At 38.7% G+C, this 15,542-nt stretch overlaps 1 protein-coding gene across 2 annotated transcripts in view; it reads right to left on the bottom strand.

Annotated features, from left to right (window-relative positions):
* PREX1 (phosphatidylinositol-3,4,5-trisphosphate dependent Rac exchange factor 1) overlaps positions 1 to 15,542 on the bottom strand; it is a 149,071-nt gene that overhangs the window by 41,974 nt on the left and 91,555 nt on the right. For both annotated transcript variants that reach the window (XM_062008779.1, XM_062008780.1), the window contains exons 10-14: positions 12,466 to 12,613; positions 8,314 to 8,414; positions 4,786 to 4,889; positions 4,042 to 4,091; positions 473 to 548 (exon numbers count right to left, since the gene is read on the bottom strand). In XM_062008779.1, the coding sequence (XP_061864763.1) occupies positions 473 to 548; positions 4,042 to 4,091; positions 4,786 to 4,889; positions 8,314 to 8,414; positions 12,466 to 12,613 (479 nt within the window). The remainder of the gene's footprint in view (positions 1 to 472; positions 549 to 4,041; positions 4,092 to 4,785; positions 4,890 to 8,313; positions 8,415 to 12,465; positions 12,614 to 15,542) is intronic.

Below are 15,542 nucleotides of genomic sequence, written 5' to 3'. Positions count from 1 at the left end.
GGAGCACCATGGCACACTCTTCCTTCAGATTGCTTTAGAATATCAAAATTAAATGTTTAATTTCCCAAGCTACAGGCTTTATTCTGTCATTACAAGTTAAACTTGGGGCAACTACAATTTCTAAAGACAAGAGTGCAGTTGGTGTAAAACTAGATTCCTTTTTTAGTATAATTGTACCACATCTATACTAGATTTAATGAGACTAATACAGCTTTAAATGTCTCCCAAAAATCCCATGAAATAGAAAAGATCCCTGAAAACAGCCAGTTCACTACTCCTAGACCTAAAAAACCCCTTTCTCTTTATGCTGCTAAATAACAATAACAGAAAGCATACGATTATAAATTCAAAGATCAGAATATTTTTAATTCAGTTGTAATATTCTCTAGAGAAATGTGTTTTGTTTACTTTTAAATGGAACAGAAAAATTAAGCTCTTTGTCAAAGGCAGCAGTATCTTAAAATGTTCTTACCTGGGCAATAAGCCAATCCACTAGTTTACTTGCAGGGATTACTGATTTGTAGGTCTTTAAGTGGTAGTCACGGTCTCTAAGAATGAGAATTCAGGGAAAAATCAGGACAAAGAGATAAAAGATTTCTTTTACACTCTAGACCTAGATATACTATTGTGAACTACTATTACTAAGTTGAAGAAAGAACACAGATGGGGAAAAAAATGAGACAGCCACAAATTAGACAATAAAAAAGCAGCTATCCTTTCTCTCTACAAGAAAGGACCAGTTTTTATACTTTTCTGACAATCTGATTTAGGAAGATACGACAAATTAATACAGAGAAGTGTTATTTCAAATTTGTCTCGAGGTTGTTTCAAGCCACCTTCAGTGTGCTCATATTTGTGTAACCAGAACATTTTTTTTCACAGATGCACTCAGCTTCTGCTTTAAGTCAGCCACCAGTGGTTCAGTTGAAAATCACATTCTTCTGGCTGGAAGTCTTCTAGTTTCCATCCTAAATCCATTTGTGTCCAATTTACGCTTACTGGCTTAGTGCCAGCCGCATCTATAACCTTAAAAAGTTCTCTCCTAGTGTTTACCCATCAATGTATGAGTAGACAGTGACCCTGCATATTTCCTTGATGCCCTCTTTTTGCTAGGCTTGCTGAATTAATACCTTTTAGCCCACTCTGTCAAGAGAGATTTTCCCGATTCCCTGCATCTGTTCCAATTTTATTTCCTTTACCAAGATATCACAGAGTGGCCAGATACAAAGCAAACAGTTTTCTTTTATGGTATTAGACAAGTTCAGCCATTGTAGACAAAGAAAAAAAAAGAAGTGTTGTATTTAAGTCTTGCAACACAATTTGCACCAGCTCAAACACAGCTCTTGCAGAGGACTGCAGTGTTCCTAAACAAGGCAGAGAAACCATGTTGTAACTTGCTGCTCTTTCCAGATTCCTTCATTTCAGAGCCATGGAGATAACTGATGTTTTCAGTCTTTAATAAAATACTTCTAAAGAATTTTGATACAACTATAAGGAGACTATGTTGCTCAGGACATTGGACTCTATCACCTTCCACCTCCAGGTCACTGGATGTAACCCAGCTCATGAGAGAATGAAAAGCTCTTTCCATTTTAAGGTTGTTTACTGGCCTGTAGGAAATAAGTTTCGTGGTCTTGATCCAGTTCCTAGTTCCACATCACAAAAGCTATTACCACAGTTAATTTGCATTAATTGGCTCCCTCTCGTTGAGAGCCTCAGTAGAAAGGCCAATTGCTGAATGGACTATGAAGAATCAATTCCTCTCCCACTCCTGGAGGTGGTTCTTCTCTTTCAAGCTTGAGTTGCACTGGCATAACTGTAGCAGGAACCTGTCACAGCCACTGTGCCTGTTTTACAGTCCAGATGTACCTACATGGCAGCTCATGAGGAGACTTTATTTTTCAGTTCTATCAAATCAACCTCTTTTCTTAGCACCACACCATTTGATATTTCCTTTCTCCTAAATATCTAACAGCAAACCACCACCTAATATTCATCCTACTTGTGTTCCTACTCATCTACAAACACCAAAATGTTGTGACTGGTTTCTGTAAATAAATGCAGCAGAGACGACTGTGTGGTTGCAGAATGAGGGGTGTGAGAAATTAGAAGGGGAAGCAGGACTTTCAGAACTTGGGAAAAACAAAACAAACAAACAAAAAAAGTGACAGCATTTCCAGAAATATGTGTCCTCAGAACAAAAGCTTTCCTCATAGTGCTTACACAGATTTTTTGACTTGTCTTCCAGTAATGTGCTAAACCCAGCACAGAGCTGTGGGAGTTTTCTGGGCAGATTTTCCTTTTCACACTTTTATCTTGAGAAAATGTGCTTTTGAAGTGTCAGAACAATAAAGGAAAGCATTAAAATACTGAGTCCTAATGAGTAGGGGTTTCCAGGTTGTGAGAAGCAACTCCCAACATTTTCCTACAGATGCTGACATGGAGCTAGAGTTTTGAATAAGCTGACACCAGGATTTTGGTCCAAAGCCCAGACTTTCACTGCTTGTAATTAAATGCTTGTCAGGATGAATATTTCAACATTACTTCACTGACTTTCCTCCCCATTTCAAACAGAAGTAAAGTATGAATCATAGAATGCTATCCAGAACCATAAGCTGCAGGTGAACAGTCAATTATAGATGTGAGAATCATTCAAATTTTGGCAGAACTTTGCTGCTTCACAGAAACTAGAGGAATATCATGCTCTTCACAGGGTCTAGCCCACCTACACACTGAAGTATTGTCCATCTCATGTCTCAGTGGAGCAAGTTCTCCCACATAACCTGCTTGAAGTAGATCAGAGACACATTCAGAATCTTCTCTGTATTTAAAATTTTTCAAGGTGTTTTACTCTGTGTTTATCAACCCTGAAAGTAGCCTGCTTTGTTTCTTGTGGGGTAGATAATTCTGTCCTCAAAGTATATCATTGTCAGAGTTTACTTAAAGAAAATTATCAAGTCAAGGGCTACACGGCCACTCCCAGGTTTCTAGGGAAGAGTAAGCAAAATTGCATTCCAAGGCTGTCAATAAAATAACTCAAATTTTAACTTTATGATTCCTCCAGAACCTCTTGGCACATACACCTACCACTCCAAGCAGTTTTGCCAATTTTCTAGAAGGAAGGTTGCACCAGAAAAGTAAGCCTCATCAACCTTGCTAGCACGACTGCAGGGATCAGCAGTCGGATGACGCCAGGTTACGCAGCGGTCCAAAGGCACAGCAGAAAGTGATGGGCCTTGAGACCCTGAATTGGCTAAAAGCTGACTCCTTTAGGCTAACAACAGGCTTGTCAGTGGCAAAATGACATGATAAGAAGACATGGAGGAATGATAGCCTAGGAGTTACAATTTTCTAACAGGGATATAACAGGAAGAGGAAAGAGAAGGGCAAGAAGAGCCTAAACATCCTGAGAATGTTGTCTGTCCTTAAAACTTCGGAGAGCCTGCTATTTGTCTCTGGTTACACACACAGTTTAGATTCATGCTGTCACTAACACAGATGAATTCTGATATTAGAAGATTCTCCATCTGACATTCTACTACAAAAATAGCACCTTGATAAGACACCACAAGACAGGCCTATGGTAGTTATTTAGTCCTTTTTTCATTCCCTAAAGCCTACCAAGGCTGCATCTTGCTTTCCTGCTTTCTCCACACCCTTTAGGATATCTGAAATCTGTGCTATTGTAGAGTGCTACTCTGAGAAAAAAACCCCAGAGATATGATTAAGCAAATTTATGACTGATGAGCTGTAACTATCTTTCAGCATGACAATGGCACCTCCAAGTGAAACATCTGTTCTACAACTCAGGGACATGAGGTCAGTTTTGTTGAATTCTGGACTCCAGTCATGCCCAGCAGAGGTTTTTTTTAGCTTCCTCATCAATTTTGTCTACATAAAAAATAAGCAAAAGCAAAAAGAGACAAGAAAATGCACCAAATTATGGTTTATAGTAAAAAAACCAGAAATATTTCAATAGTAACATCATCCTTTTAACAAGGCCAGGTAATATATAGAAGAGGATCATGAAGGTGAACTCACTTGACCACTGGAGTATATAGGCAGTGTAGTCGGCAGTAGAGCCTAACACCCTGAAAAAGGAAAGATGCACGATAGTATCACTTTTTCTTTTCAAAGAAACACTGACTAGCTAAAGCCAGCAAAATCTAGACACTGATGTCTCTACTCAGCTGGAATTATCTATTGATTAGCTGTTTTTCAAAACAGTTCCCTTATCACCTCTGTCAAACATTCTTTCTTCTTTCCCTGCTTCCAGAAGCCAAAAAAATCTGTTCTTTTATCTCTTATCACTTCCATTCCAACATTTGTTCCATTAATCCTTCCTCATAATTAACCCATGAACTGGTGTCCGTAAGAAGAAATTCAATTTATTAAAAGGTATATGGGCAGATATGGGATCAACAGAACTCATTTGACATGCAATTATCAGGAACAGCAGTTCAATATTGATCTCTTCTATCTCCCTGAACCATAATGCTCAGATTTTAAGCAGACATGCTGTATTATGGCCTATTTTAAGACCTTTTGTTGCTATATTAGAATTGTAATCAGCAGTCTTGGGTGCAGTCACAACTGTAGTGTTATTGCTAAGCTCTGCTTCCTCTCCCTAGAGTGAATGTCTCATGTGGCATTAAGATGGATGGCTTAATAAAACAAAGATAAACAGCATTAGGGATCCTATACAACAGGTCAACAACATTCAGTGGTAGAGCAAACCCTTTTGACAGAAATCACAAGGTTCCAACTCAGAATGATAATACAAACCTTGGACATGATGTCTTCCAATTCACTCCTTGGCTTGTACGTTCCATCATCATAGCGAAATCTGTACATCACCTGCTCATTCTTAAACTGGTGCTTATCTGAAACTAAAATATCAGGATGTTAAATAAAATTAGTCTTTTCTCCCCTGCCATGCTCTTCATAGGCCAGTTGGTAGGTCTGCACCTAAATATTTGCTGGTATCTACCATTTTCTGAAGAAAGAACTCGGCTCTTCAAATTTCCCCTTATTGTGTGTACATGTGCTTATGCTCACTTCTGAATAGCTTCACCAACCAAAGCCATTTTCTAAAACACTGCAGCTCCAATAAAATCTGAACTTGTTCCTTTCACACCAGATTCAATTTATGTAAGGCTTTGGAAACAGTCCTACTGAAGGTAATTGAGACCATCTGACTATTTTCGATAAGTTTTGAACAAAGTGCCCCAAATTCCCACAACATTATTACAGAGCTAATTTTTGCAGTTGCAAAAACCATTTCAAGTTTCAAACAGATTTATCCAATGCAGCAGATGGGAAGAGGGTTGAAGTCTATATCCAGTTATAAGTAGGTTCATCCTGTGTCTATTCTGAGGCAAACTATTTCAAGATACCATGGGGGTGGGAAACCCTTATATTGAAGATAGTCATTTAGTAACTAGTAGAAATTGTTTCACTGGTGAGTAAATAAGTGGTAAACATAAGTAAAAAGTGCCAATGACTAGTTGAAGTAAGTAATAAAGCACCTTTCCAATTTTACAGTGTGTAGTATAGAAATGCCATTATACATAGCTTAATTTCATGGAGACCAGTTATAACTATGTAGAGAAGGAGGAGGAAATGCAGAGAAGAGTAACCAAAGCAGAAAGTAGATAAGGTGGGGTAACTCTATCTTATATAGTAAATGATTCCCATTTATTAATTGGTTTCCAAGAGACTATATAGAAATGTCTGACAACTTAAGACCTATATACCATGTTCCTTTGATGGGCACTTCATAGCTAAATTAGTCACTGTAATCTTTCCTGCCTTTGCCAGTGCAACAAAATCATGGCCAGATCTTTGTGCTAGAGCACCCTTGGAGATCCTGGATGCTTCAGAGCATAAAGACAGCATTTGATAAACTGAGAAAAAACATGGATTTACATTATTTAAGATGCAACTTAGTCTGAGTTTGATTAACTTCAAAAAAGTGACTGCACTGGATAACTAACAACAATTAAATGGAGCTGAGCAGACTCAGAGGTACCAGGACTCAGTTTGAGATTTAGCCTGTCCCTTGCAGAGTGGGCAGGTTTAACTGCTTAGATGGTAGAAGCAGAAATTCTTAATTCTCATTACATAGAACATCCTGTTCTTAAAGTATCTGTTTGTGGTGATATTTTTCCTTCATTTCAGAGACTAAAACAAAATTTGTAGGATCTGGTATATATCCCTTTGTATTCGGTGGAATCTCGAAGCAGCACAAGCTGTTGACTCTTTCAGTGTCTGCCTGCTCTAGATGTTTGATTTCTACATCCGATTGAGAATCGAATCTGCAGAAAGTATCTTTTATGTCTGGCACAGAGCAGATCAGGTTCTGATCACTGCTGCTCTCTGACAGGTACCAAAACTTCCACATCAGCAGTTCCAGATAAAATAGTCAGAATTAAACAAGATAGAGGGAAAACTGTGTGATAAAACTCTCAGAGCTCAGCACTTGGGACACAACTCAGCATTTAGCAATCTTCTATGACCCTGCTTCTCAGGCAGGCTGAGAGATCAGCAGTTTTCACCTGACAGTAATGTTATTCTAAGTGAAAACAAAAGATAAAAGATATTGCTTAATGTAGAGTAGGGATAAGGGCTTCATTATGGTGCTTAAGTTATCGCTACATTAGGGGACAATGGCATACTTTCATGTTTAATGATTTATCCAAGTCTTATGGAGTATTTCTTTAGAGCATAATGCAGCGTTGCAAGTACTTTCCAATGTCTAACAAGAACTGTCATTGGAGATACTAATATCAGGAACTCTAAAGGTAACATTAAAACCAAATTCATGTTACTCAGGGCATTTGAATAAGAGGAGCAGTAGACAGAAAAACACAACTTTCTTTGATTTGTAAATTTGTGTTTAGAAAAAGAGGACATTGATGAAAGCATCAAAGCATGAAGTTATGGCAAAGTAAACCGTCATCATGAAATAATGAGTCTCAAGAGAGCTTTTTACATCAACAGTGCAAGTGTATAGACTCAGAAGGTAGGCAAGTAATGCTGTGAGCGCAAAAGGGCATTCTTCATCCAAAGGCAGATGCTCACACACTGGATCCAGAGAACTTCAGTTCTCCAAAGCCACAGTTAGGGCCATGTACTCAAAAGCATTCAGTGCTTTTGAGCTCATGCTCAAAGCCCTTCAAATTCTGAATATACCTGAAAATATCTTGGTACTTGAGGGTGAAAGTGCATGAAGGATTATGGTACTGCTCATATTAGATTTCTCTATGTGTTAATTAAAAGAAGATAACAGGCTTCATTTCTTAACAGTGTTATTGTCACCTGAAAGACAAGTTTGTGGAGCTGAGTTACCAAGAGATTAAAGTAAGACCAGCCTAATTAAATGGCTCCTCTATTTAAATTAGTTTCCAAGAGACTGTATGGAAATGTATACCACTGGTGACTTAAGACCTATATACCTATTCCTTTGATGTGCCCTTTGCAGCTAAACTCACCTGAACATTGAAATTGGGGCAACTGGTATTTAACTAGAATAGGACTGCATTGCTCTGTCTACATAATGTAACATGAAAACATAGGAAACAAAGTAAAATCTGGATTTAAAGAACATAATCTGGAGAAAGACTTTATTTTAGCAGAAATGCAGATAGCACAGAAAATTTTCAGACACTTATATTGTGCTACTTTGGTCATGCAGCACTTTTGTATACACTGTCCTACTCTTCTAAAACATCCCTCATCAGAACACTTCAAGGTTATCTGCTGGGTATGATGAAGAAATAGGGTGCATCACTATTTTACAGAGATGTCATTGTCAAATGACCTGGAAGGAACAAATTCCACAACATACCCTCCCTCATCTCCTTATGACAAGCAGCCTCATTAGAAAGAATGACCCATTATCCTGAGCCACTCTCACTGTTTGTACCTGTGACCCCCTCCAAAAGAGCACTGGCTCGACTATTCTCTGTATTGTTGATATCTCTTACGACCAGTTAAATTTACTGATCACTACAGATTTTCAAATACACAAGGTACAAAGGAATATACACCTGATACAGTCCACCACAAAGGTGTTGCAAACAAATAAAGCAACTGCAGATAGAAACATTTTCAGGATATTGAAAAAGTTCTGCTTCCATGACAACAATTTTCCCACTTATTAATCCCAAAAGTTATTAAACATTTTGAGGATTTGATGTGTATGACATAGGGAAGTATTCAAACCCTGTGTGAACAGCCACAGTCATTTTCCACCCTCGTTTCCAACACATTACTGCAACCTGTCATCCCTTTATGGCACAGAGCACTCACCATGATGAATGATTCCATTTTCCAATAGTGCCTGTCCCAGGTTGACCCCTTCCTCTGGTTTGCTTATCTCTCCAATCTCTGTGAGCCATGATACAAACTCACTGCAAAGGGAAGCAGAACAGAAACAATTAGCTTTTTCACTCTGAATATGAGCAGACACGTGCTGCTGCAAGTCATCAGCCAACTGAAGAAGACCTCCTTGAAGAAAGTATAAACACTGTTTTAAGTGATGATACCCCTACTAAGTGGCTTGATTTCCTACACTGAAAGAGAAGGTGCTCTGCAGAAGATCGAGATCTCCCATCTGTGACTTTTTCCACCATTCTGCCTACTTCTTCACAATCAGCATGCACACAATAGGAAAGAAGATCTAGCTAGACCTATAAAAATGCTGCAAATTCTTATTTTATTGAGCAATCAACATCCAAAGGGGAAAAGGAAAGCAAGATTAACTGATGACCTTAAAAACAAGCTGACAGTAAAAAAAAGATAACAGCTAATTCTATCCAAGCTATTCCTCCAAGCAGTGTTTGTGGTCTGGCTTAGTGACATATGCTCACCTTTCTTCATTGGGTCTGACTTCTCCCCAACACCCATCCCACCAGTGGTGTAATTGCATTGGTTTTAATGGAATGACAGCAAGACAGAAGACTGAACCTACTGATTTCAAGCACAGAGCAGTAAGACAGAGCACGAGTCCCACTGACAAGTTAATTTAAGGTCATTTACTGGAGTTGGTGCCTGGCAGATACATGGATGATGCCTCTAACCTTTACAGACAAGAGGTGCTAAGTCTGTCTGCTCATGCAGCATAAAACAAAACCTCTCTCTGCCGAGGGGCAGAGCTGCACATATGGGCAGAATAAAAGCCAAAAATGGATAGATATGTAGGATGTTGCTCAATTAGAAACAGTAAGTACAGAAAAACGGCCTGATGAATACAGCACTGCCAGAGCCCTCGGGGGGCTGAGCTGTTTGCCAGGTTAATTAGTGACTGTACTAGAGATGTGTTAAATTCATACAGAAGAACAAAAGAAATATATGAAAGCAGAGCAACATATGGGAAATCTGAGTTCAATAAACCACTTGGGTGCCTGCCAACATGCAAAGAGTTGCTGCTTATCAAAACCAGTATCCATGCCTCCACTTGAAGTATTTTTAGTCTCTTCATGTTTATCAGAGCTGACTCATCTAAGCTGTAGGTAGGATTTGCATTTTGCCTTTAGAATAACAACAACTTCAGTACTGAAAACTTTATTTTGCTGAGAGTCTACTCTGTAACCGTCATAGTGTAGAAAAAGCAGCAGAACCTATTCAGCTATGCCAGGGGAATCCCATGGAAACCAGTGGAGTTTTATAAAACTCCTAAAGCCAGAGTACTGTGATGACTCAGGCTCTCTGTCTCCTAAGGAAAGCTCATTCTCAATTTCCCTGTGCTTCTGAACTGTTTCTAGAAGCAGTTAAAGGCTGAAACAATATAAACTGCAGAGAGAGGAGCAGTAAGAATGAATCTCCACACTCCTTACTGAGAATACAAGACACTCTGTGGAGTGCCCCATCACAGACATGCTGGCCAAAGACTTTAATGATGTTAGGTACCCAGGGTATGTGACTAGTTGCTATACATTTTTCTGTCAAGTGAAATGAGTCTATGGCAGCTTACAGCACTTAAACAGCTGCACTTCAGCAGAACACTGATACTCTGTTAGATTTCCTGCTTTTATTTGGAACTGTATCCCTGGAGTTTACTTGGACTGTAGATGTAAGGCAGTCTGCTTAAAGCTTGGAATGGCAAGCTGAAAAGGAAAATAACTGAATGCTACTCTTACAGACCTGAAGCTTCAGAACCATGAATAGCTATGGCATTTGATTCAGAAGCAAAATCAGTCATAATTAGCTCTGAAAGCTTTATAAGCACCGAAAAGTGCACAATGCAAAAATATTCCAAGGGTTTTTGAGGTATATGGTGGACTGTTGCTAAAAAAACTTCAACCCAAAAAGTGGGTGGCAAAAATTAATTTGTTTCCTCATTTTGTCCTAAGCAGTGTGAGAGCATCCTCGCTTCCCAGTGCTGCCATGCTCTGTTCTCATCTAGCATGCAGGTCAGGATACTATCCCCCAGCCAAGGGACTTAGAACAGCTGGGTTGCTACTCCAGAAATACACAGGAAAAACCAACCTGTCCAGGTTTGTGCAATCCAATCAGATATGTTTGGAATCTCCTGAGGTTAATAGAGCCTCTATTAAAAGCTCATTATAGTTCAGGGTTTTGCAATCAATCTAGTACAGTGCTGAAAAGAAATATGCCAAGTATATCATTTACACACGTTGGCACTGACACATATCTTTCCCACTGTATCACAAGCCACATGCCTAAAAATGCCACTTCACCTAAGGAATGGTTAGGAAAATGGATTTGCACTCTAAGCAAGTCATTTGCTAAAGTTCACTACACAGCCTTAGAAATAAATGCTTGGGTTACTTCTGAAGATATTAGGAATAGCTCATGCTTTTTTTTTCTGCTAACACATTTTATCTCTTGAATTATTAGATGCTGATATCTACAGGACAAGTCAAAAGGGTTTTTTTGCTATGTCAGCATTAGTCTCAGCTGCATATAGCAGAAAACCACAAGATATATCTCAGCACAGTTATTAGTGACTCCCTTGGGCAGGAATATCTAAAAAAACATAATAGGTCACAGTCAATAAGCTTTTTTCAGGGGAAGTCCCAAGAATGATACAAGAAGTCTGCAAGTCACGATAGTACTGACTGAGTTGCACTCAACTGAGTTGCTCAGGACCATACTAACAAGGGACTGTTGAAAAGATATCAGTACTGTTATCTTACACAGGGAAGGCTGGAACATTAGCAGAAATGTTACTTTTGTCAGAGGTAGGTATCTCAGTCTGAGCTCAGCTATCCATTGGCAAAGTTAGGTCATGTTCTCACTACTGGAGAGTCACCTGGCTGTCAAGCAAACTGAGGGCAATAAGCAGGAGAGATTGTGGAGCATGTAAGAAAACTGACATTTTCACACAAAAATGAGTAGTAAAAATTCCCAGATAAGACCTGAGACTAAGCAAAATATCAAGGAAACCACAACACTCATATTTCTGATCTAGTACTTCTTGATGCACAGAAAATTGGAAATGCTGTATTATTTCCAAAATCAGAGTTTAAAGGTTTCAATTTGAATTCAGAAAGATCAATTCGCAAGGGGGAAGAGGTGAAGGGAAAAAAAAGCAGTCAAGTCTCTAAAACTCAAGATTTTTTTTCTATAGCTGAAGCCAGCCTATGCTGCCAGATTGCCCTCTGATAGGCAGAAAGACAATGCATCACTTCCACAACCTGTACACAAGGAATGCTGCCAGCAAACTGCCATTACTGAGATCAGGGGGAACAAAGAAAAATGAATGGATAATCTGCCTCTCAGAACTCTGTCCTCCTAATTATTTCAATCTGAGCAGCTGAGGCAGAAAAGTCTTCTCAGGTCAACTGTATGTCTCTCTGTGTGCCATGCAGGACATTTCCCTACACAGCCCCAGTGCTATCACACCTGATCTCTGATCAGGCTTGTCCATGAGATCTCTCTTCCACTGCTGCATACATGTCATTCTTAGTTAATTTGTAATACCTAGTCTGAGTCAAAGGGAGTTTTTTCCATCCAATAAAGCCCAATGCTTCTAACAAATGCATCAGATCTCCTGATCCACAGAATTTCATTTGTGGCTCTTACATTGACAAACAGGAAAATTCTGAATAAAATCCTGAGACTTGGACAATTCTGCTGGATTTAAACATCACCTGGTAAGCATCCACTTGTTCACAAGAAAGGACAGAGGTCAGGCTGCCAACAGCCTTGGGCTTGGGAGAGTTAAGGGGTTTTTTCTTATTCTTTTTGCCAATTTGAAACATGTGTTACAAGTTACCACACAATAAAATGAGCTGTATATATACAGCCTGAGCACTGTGTAAAATAGAAATCGATGATTAATTTTAATAAATCACAACTGTAATGGGGATTATGGCCTTTTCAGTTAAGCTGCATCAAAGCACATCTGATCTGACCTCACAACACCATCCCCAGAAAAGCCAGAGTCCACTCTTTTAATTGGTACGAAAGGGCCTTTTCACTTCAAATGCCACTTACTTGCCAAGAAAGCACTTGGGAACAGTACTTAATTTTCTCCTCCTGTCTTTGATAAGATTCACTTTCTTGCTCATCATCATTTGGTACAGTTTCTCTCCTTTCTCTGCAATCATGACGTATGCATCCCTCTCCATGCCCAGTTTCAAGCCTAGAATACAAAGCAGAAATTCCTTCAGATCCTTAACATCAGATACAGTGTTTGCTCACAGTCAAAAGCTGAAGTCAAACAGAAAAAGTGGCAGAAAACCAAAAATTTACATAATTATTTTCCAAATAAGGGTGAAATTGGGTCATTTATTTACCCAAGTACAAAACTGTCACTGGTGAGATTAGAACCATTGAGATGCAGCTTTTCTTCTCCACTTGAAAAAATAGCTTTAAACTTACAGCTACCTCACTTTACACAAAGTAGTAGGGTTTACAGAACATGGAGAAGTTCCAAAGCAAGACAAAATAGATACTTTCTGAAACTGATTTCCCATTGTAATTTCACTTGTGACTCTGAAACAACTGCTGGCATAAGACTTGTGCAAGGCAGCTACATGCTTGACAGAGGAGACAACTTTCTGAGTGTTCTATTACTTGAAGCCAAAAATACAAAACCAGTGAAATCAAATTCACATCCTTAAATAAATCAAAAGTAGACAGGAATGTTATTTTCTCATCCTTTCTTAGTTAGCCTATTTAGTAATAGGCTAAAAATACAGTTTGACAATTGTATTATCCAGTCAGTGAAAGGAATGCTGAATGATTTAAGGAATGATAGATCATTTGATATAGAGAAAATTTCCTGTTCATTCTTTACGTGTTTCCACGTAGCTCACGTTAACTTGAAAAGTGGTACAGTCAGAAGGACAATCTCTGCAAAAAACAAGTGTCTACTATTATCATAACAGCCATTGCTGGCACTCTTCCCTTGAGATCTGCAAATTGCTTTAGGACAGCTCATGAGAAAAGCTGTTTTGCTGCTGTAGATGCTTTGTCTCTTCTAGGTTGAACAAATCATTTTGTTTTCTGGCTATGCTGCTTTAAAAGTTGCATATCTAGGCTACACTGGTGTCCAAAACAGAGGCACAGATTTTAGATATCTCTAAGATTATCTTGAAAACAGGCAGCCTGAATTGGTCTTGTACATATGTCTAATTTTTACAGAGACAGACATTAGGCAGAATTCCAGTCATCAGTGTCAGGCTAGAAAATTCAAAGGGTACATTCTTTGGGAAGAGCAGCTCACTCTAACTGGACATAAATTCTGTTGCTTTATGGTAACATACTGAAATGAATTGTCATCTGTGTCAGCAGAGCTGCTTTCTAGCTTTTTAAAAATGCTTAATGAATTTGCTTTAGGAGCTCAAAATGCACATTCAAGAAATTAAGACTTGCACGACATTTTGCCTTTCAAATACAGTATGTCTTTCATATGCCTAATATCTGGCTAAAGGTTTTGGCTCCACAAATCTCCTAGCTTATTGCCATCATTCGTCCATCTTCTTCTTCCCCTAACACTGTAATCCAATTGAATGTGAATGCTGACACATGCAGCTGAGGCTAATTTACAACATGAACTTGTGATAGAAAACAGCCTGTGTAATAGCATACACATACATTTCCTGCTGGTCTTACATCACCGAATTCCCCAGGCTCTGATGGAAATGGCAGACTGGAATGCACATTCTACCCATCTCATCCTACAGAACTGGGAATCTCACCAAACATTGATATCTCTGTGACTTTGCAAGTACTCTGATGCAAAGGAGATTTTCCAATAAGGCCTGGAATGTCTGCCAGAATATATCTATACTTATCCCAAGTGCCTGTCATCAGCTGCCACATCATAAAACTACATGACAGAAAGCATCAGAAAATAAAAGCCACCCTTACTAGCCAATGCTGCATGGAAAACTTGGAGAAACTTTCTACTAAGGAATAGTTGCTTTCCCTTCCTAACATTTATTTCAGTCATCTCTTCACATTCTCAAGCTCCCTGTTTATATATGGTGTGTTTTTCTAGTCTTGCCTTTTTATTTATTGAATCTTCTATCCTCATACATTTTACCTGACACACAGGAAATTCTTTGTGACCTCACAAAGTGAGAACTCACTATGAAATGGAGACTCACTGGATCTTTCAGAGATGTGATTTAGCACTCTGAGGGGAAAAGAGTCAAGAAATGTATTTTATTAAAAAATATATCATGTGGAAGATTGGGATCCCTACAGCAGAGCAGGATGCAAAACTGACCAGTGAGTAAAACCCACAACTGGTGCTCTCTGTGGCTTCAAGTAGTTGTTTTAAATTTACACCCTGCCCAGTTTTGAAGGTAGCACCCTTGCCATTATCAAAAGGGGCATTGGGGTTTATGTATGATAAAATCTCTTATAAATGTTTTATATTCTTTGGCAACAAATAAAACTGCAATATTCATTGTGTTACACACAAAGTATTGTAACTAACTATTGTAAACTAAGGTTTGGGTTTCAACATTGAAGGATTTAGATTGTTTTCATTAGGCTTCAGTGACAGATCTGTATCTTTCTGAAAGTATTTAAAAAATCTCAAGCATTATTGCTTAGCAAGTACAAGCTCTGAAAACACTACTGAAAAAGGGTTTCAGACTGATCTCTTTCAATCTTAGCTAGATAAGCAATTACATCTTTAATGGAATTGTATGTGCAGAGAGAAGACTTCTTGAAGTCAGGGCACAGGATGTTTTAAAGTAAGTGCCATTTTCCCTGGCAATGAGCTATTATTGTTTCCATTGAGCAAATAAGGAAGCAGGTTGACTTGTGAAAGGCAGTTCTGACTTTTAAAGGAACTCAGAACTTTCATCACTCACCCTGATCTATTGCTTTGTGAGCTTGCTTCTATTGTACAGCATTGTTTCGAGATAAGCTCAGGTTTGGTTTCATTCCACAAGAAAAGATAAAAGTGACAAGAATCTGTATACATTTATCATTGTTCTCAGTCTAAGTGTAATATCTAGAGTTGTTATCCATGACCTGCTCTGTTTATTTAAAGATCATAGAAGCTGAGGAGTTTGCGAGGAACAAGTTTGTGTCACTGCCTCTGGAAAAAG

Source organism: Colius striatus, chromosome 16 (assembly GCF_028858725.1).
Source record: "Colius striatus isolate bColStr4 chromosome 16, bColStr4.1.hap1, whole genome shotgun sequence".
NCBI lineage: Eukaryota > Metazoa > Chordata > Aves > Coliiformes > Coliidae > Colius > Colius striatus.
The sequence above is the reverse complement of the archived record's forward strand: the minus strand, read 5'-3'. Positions and strand labels throughout refer to the sequence as shown.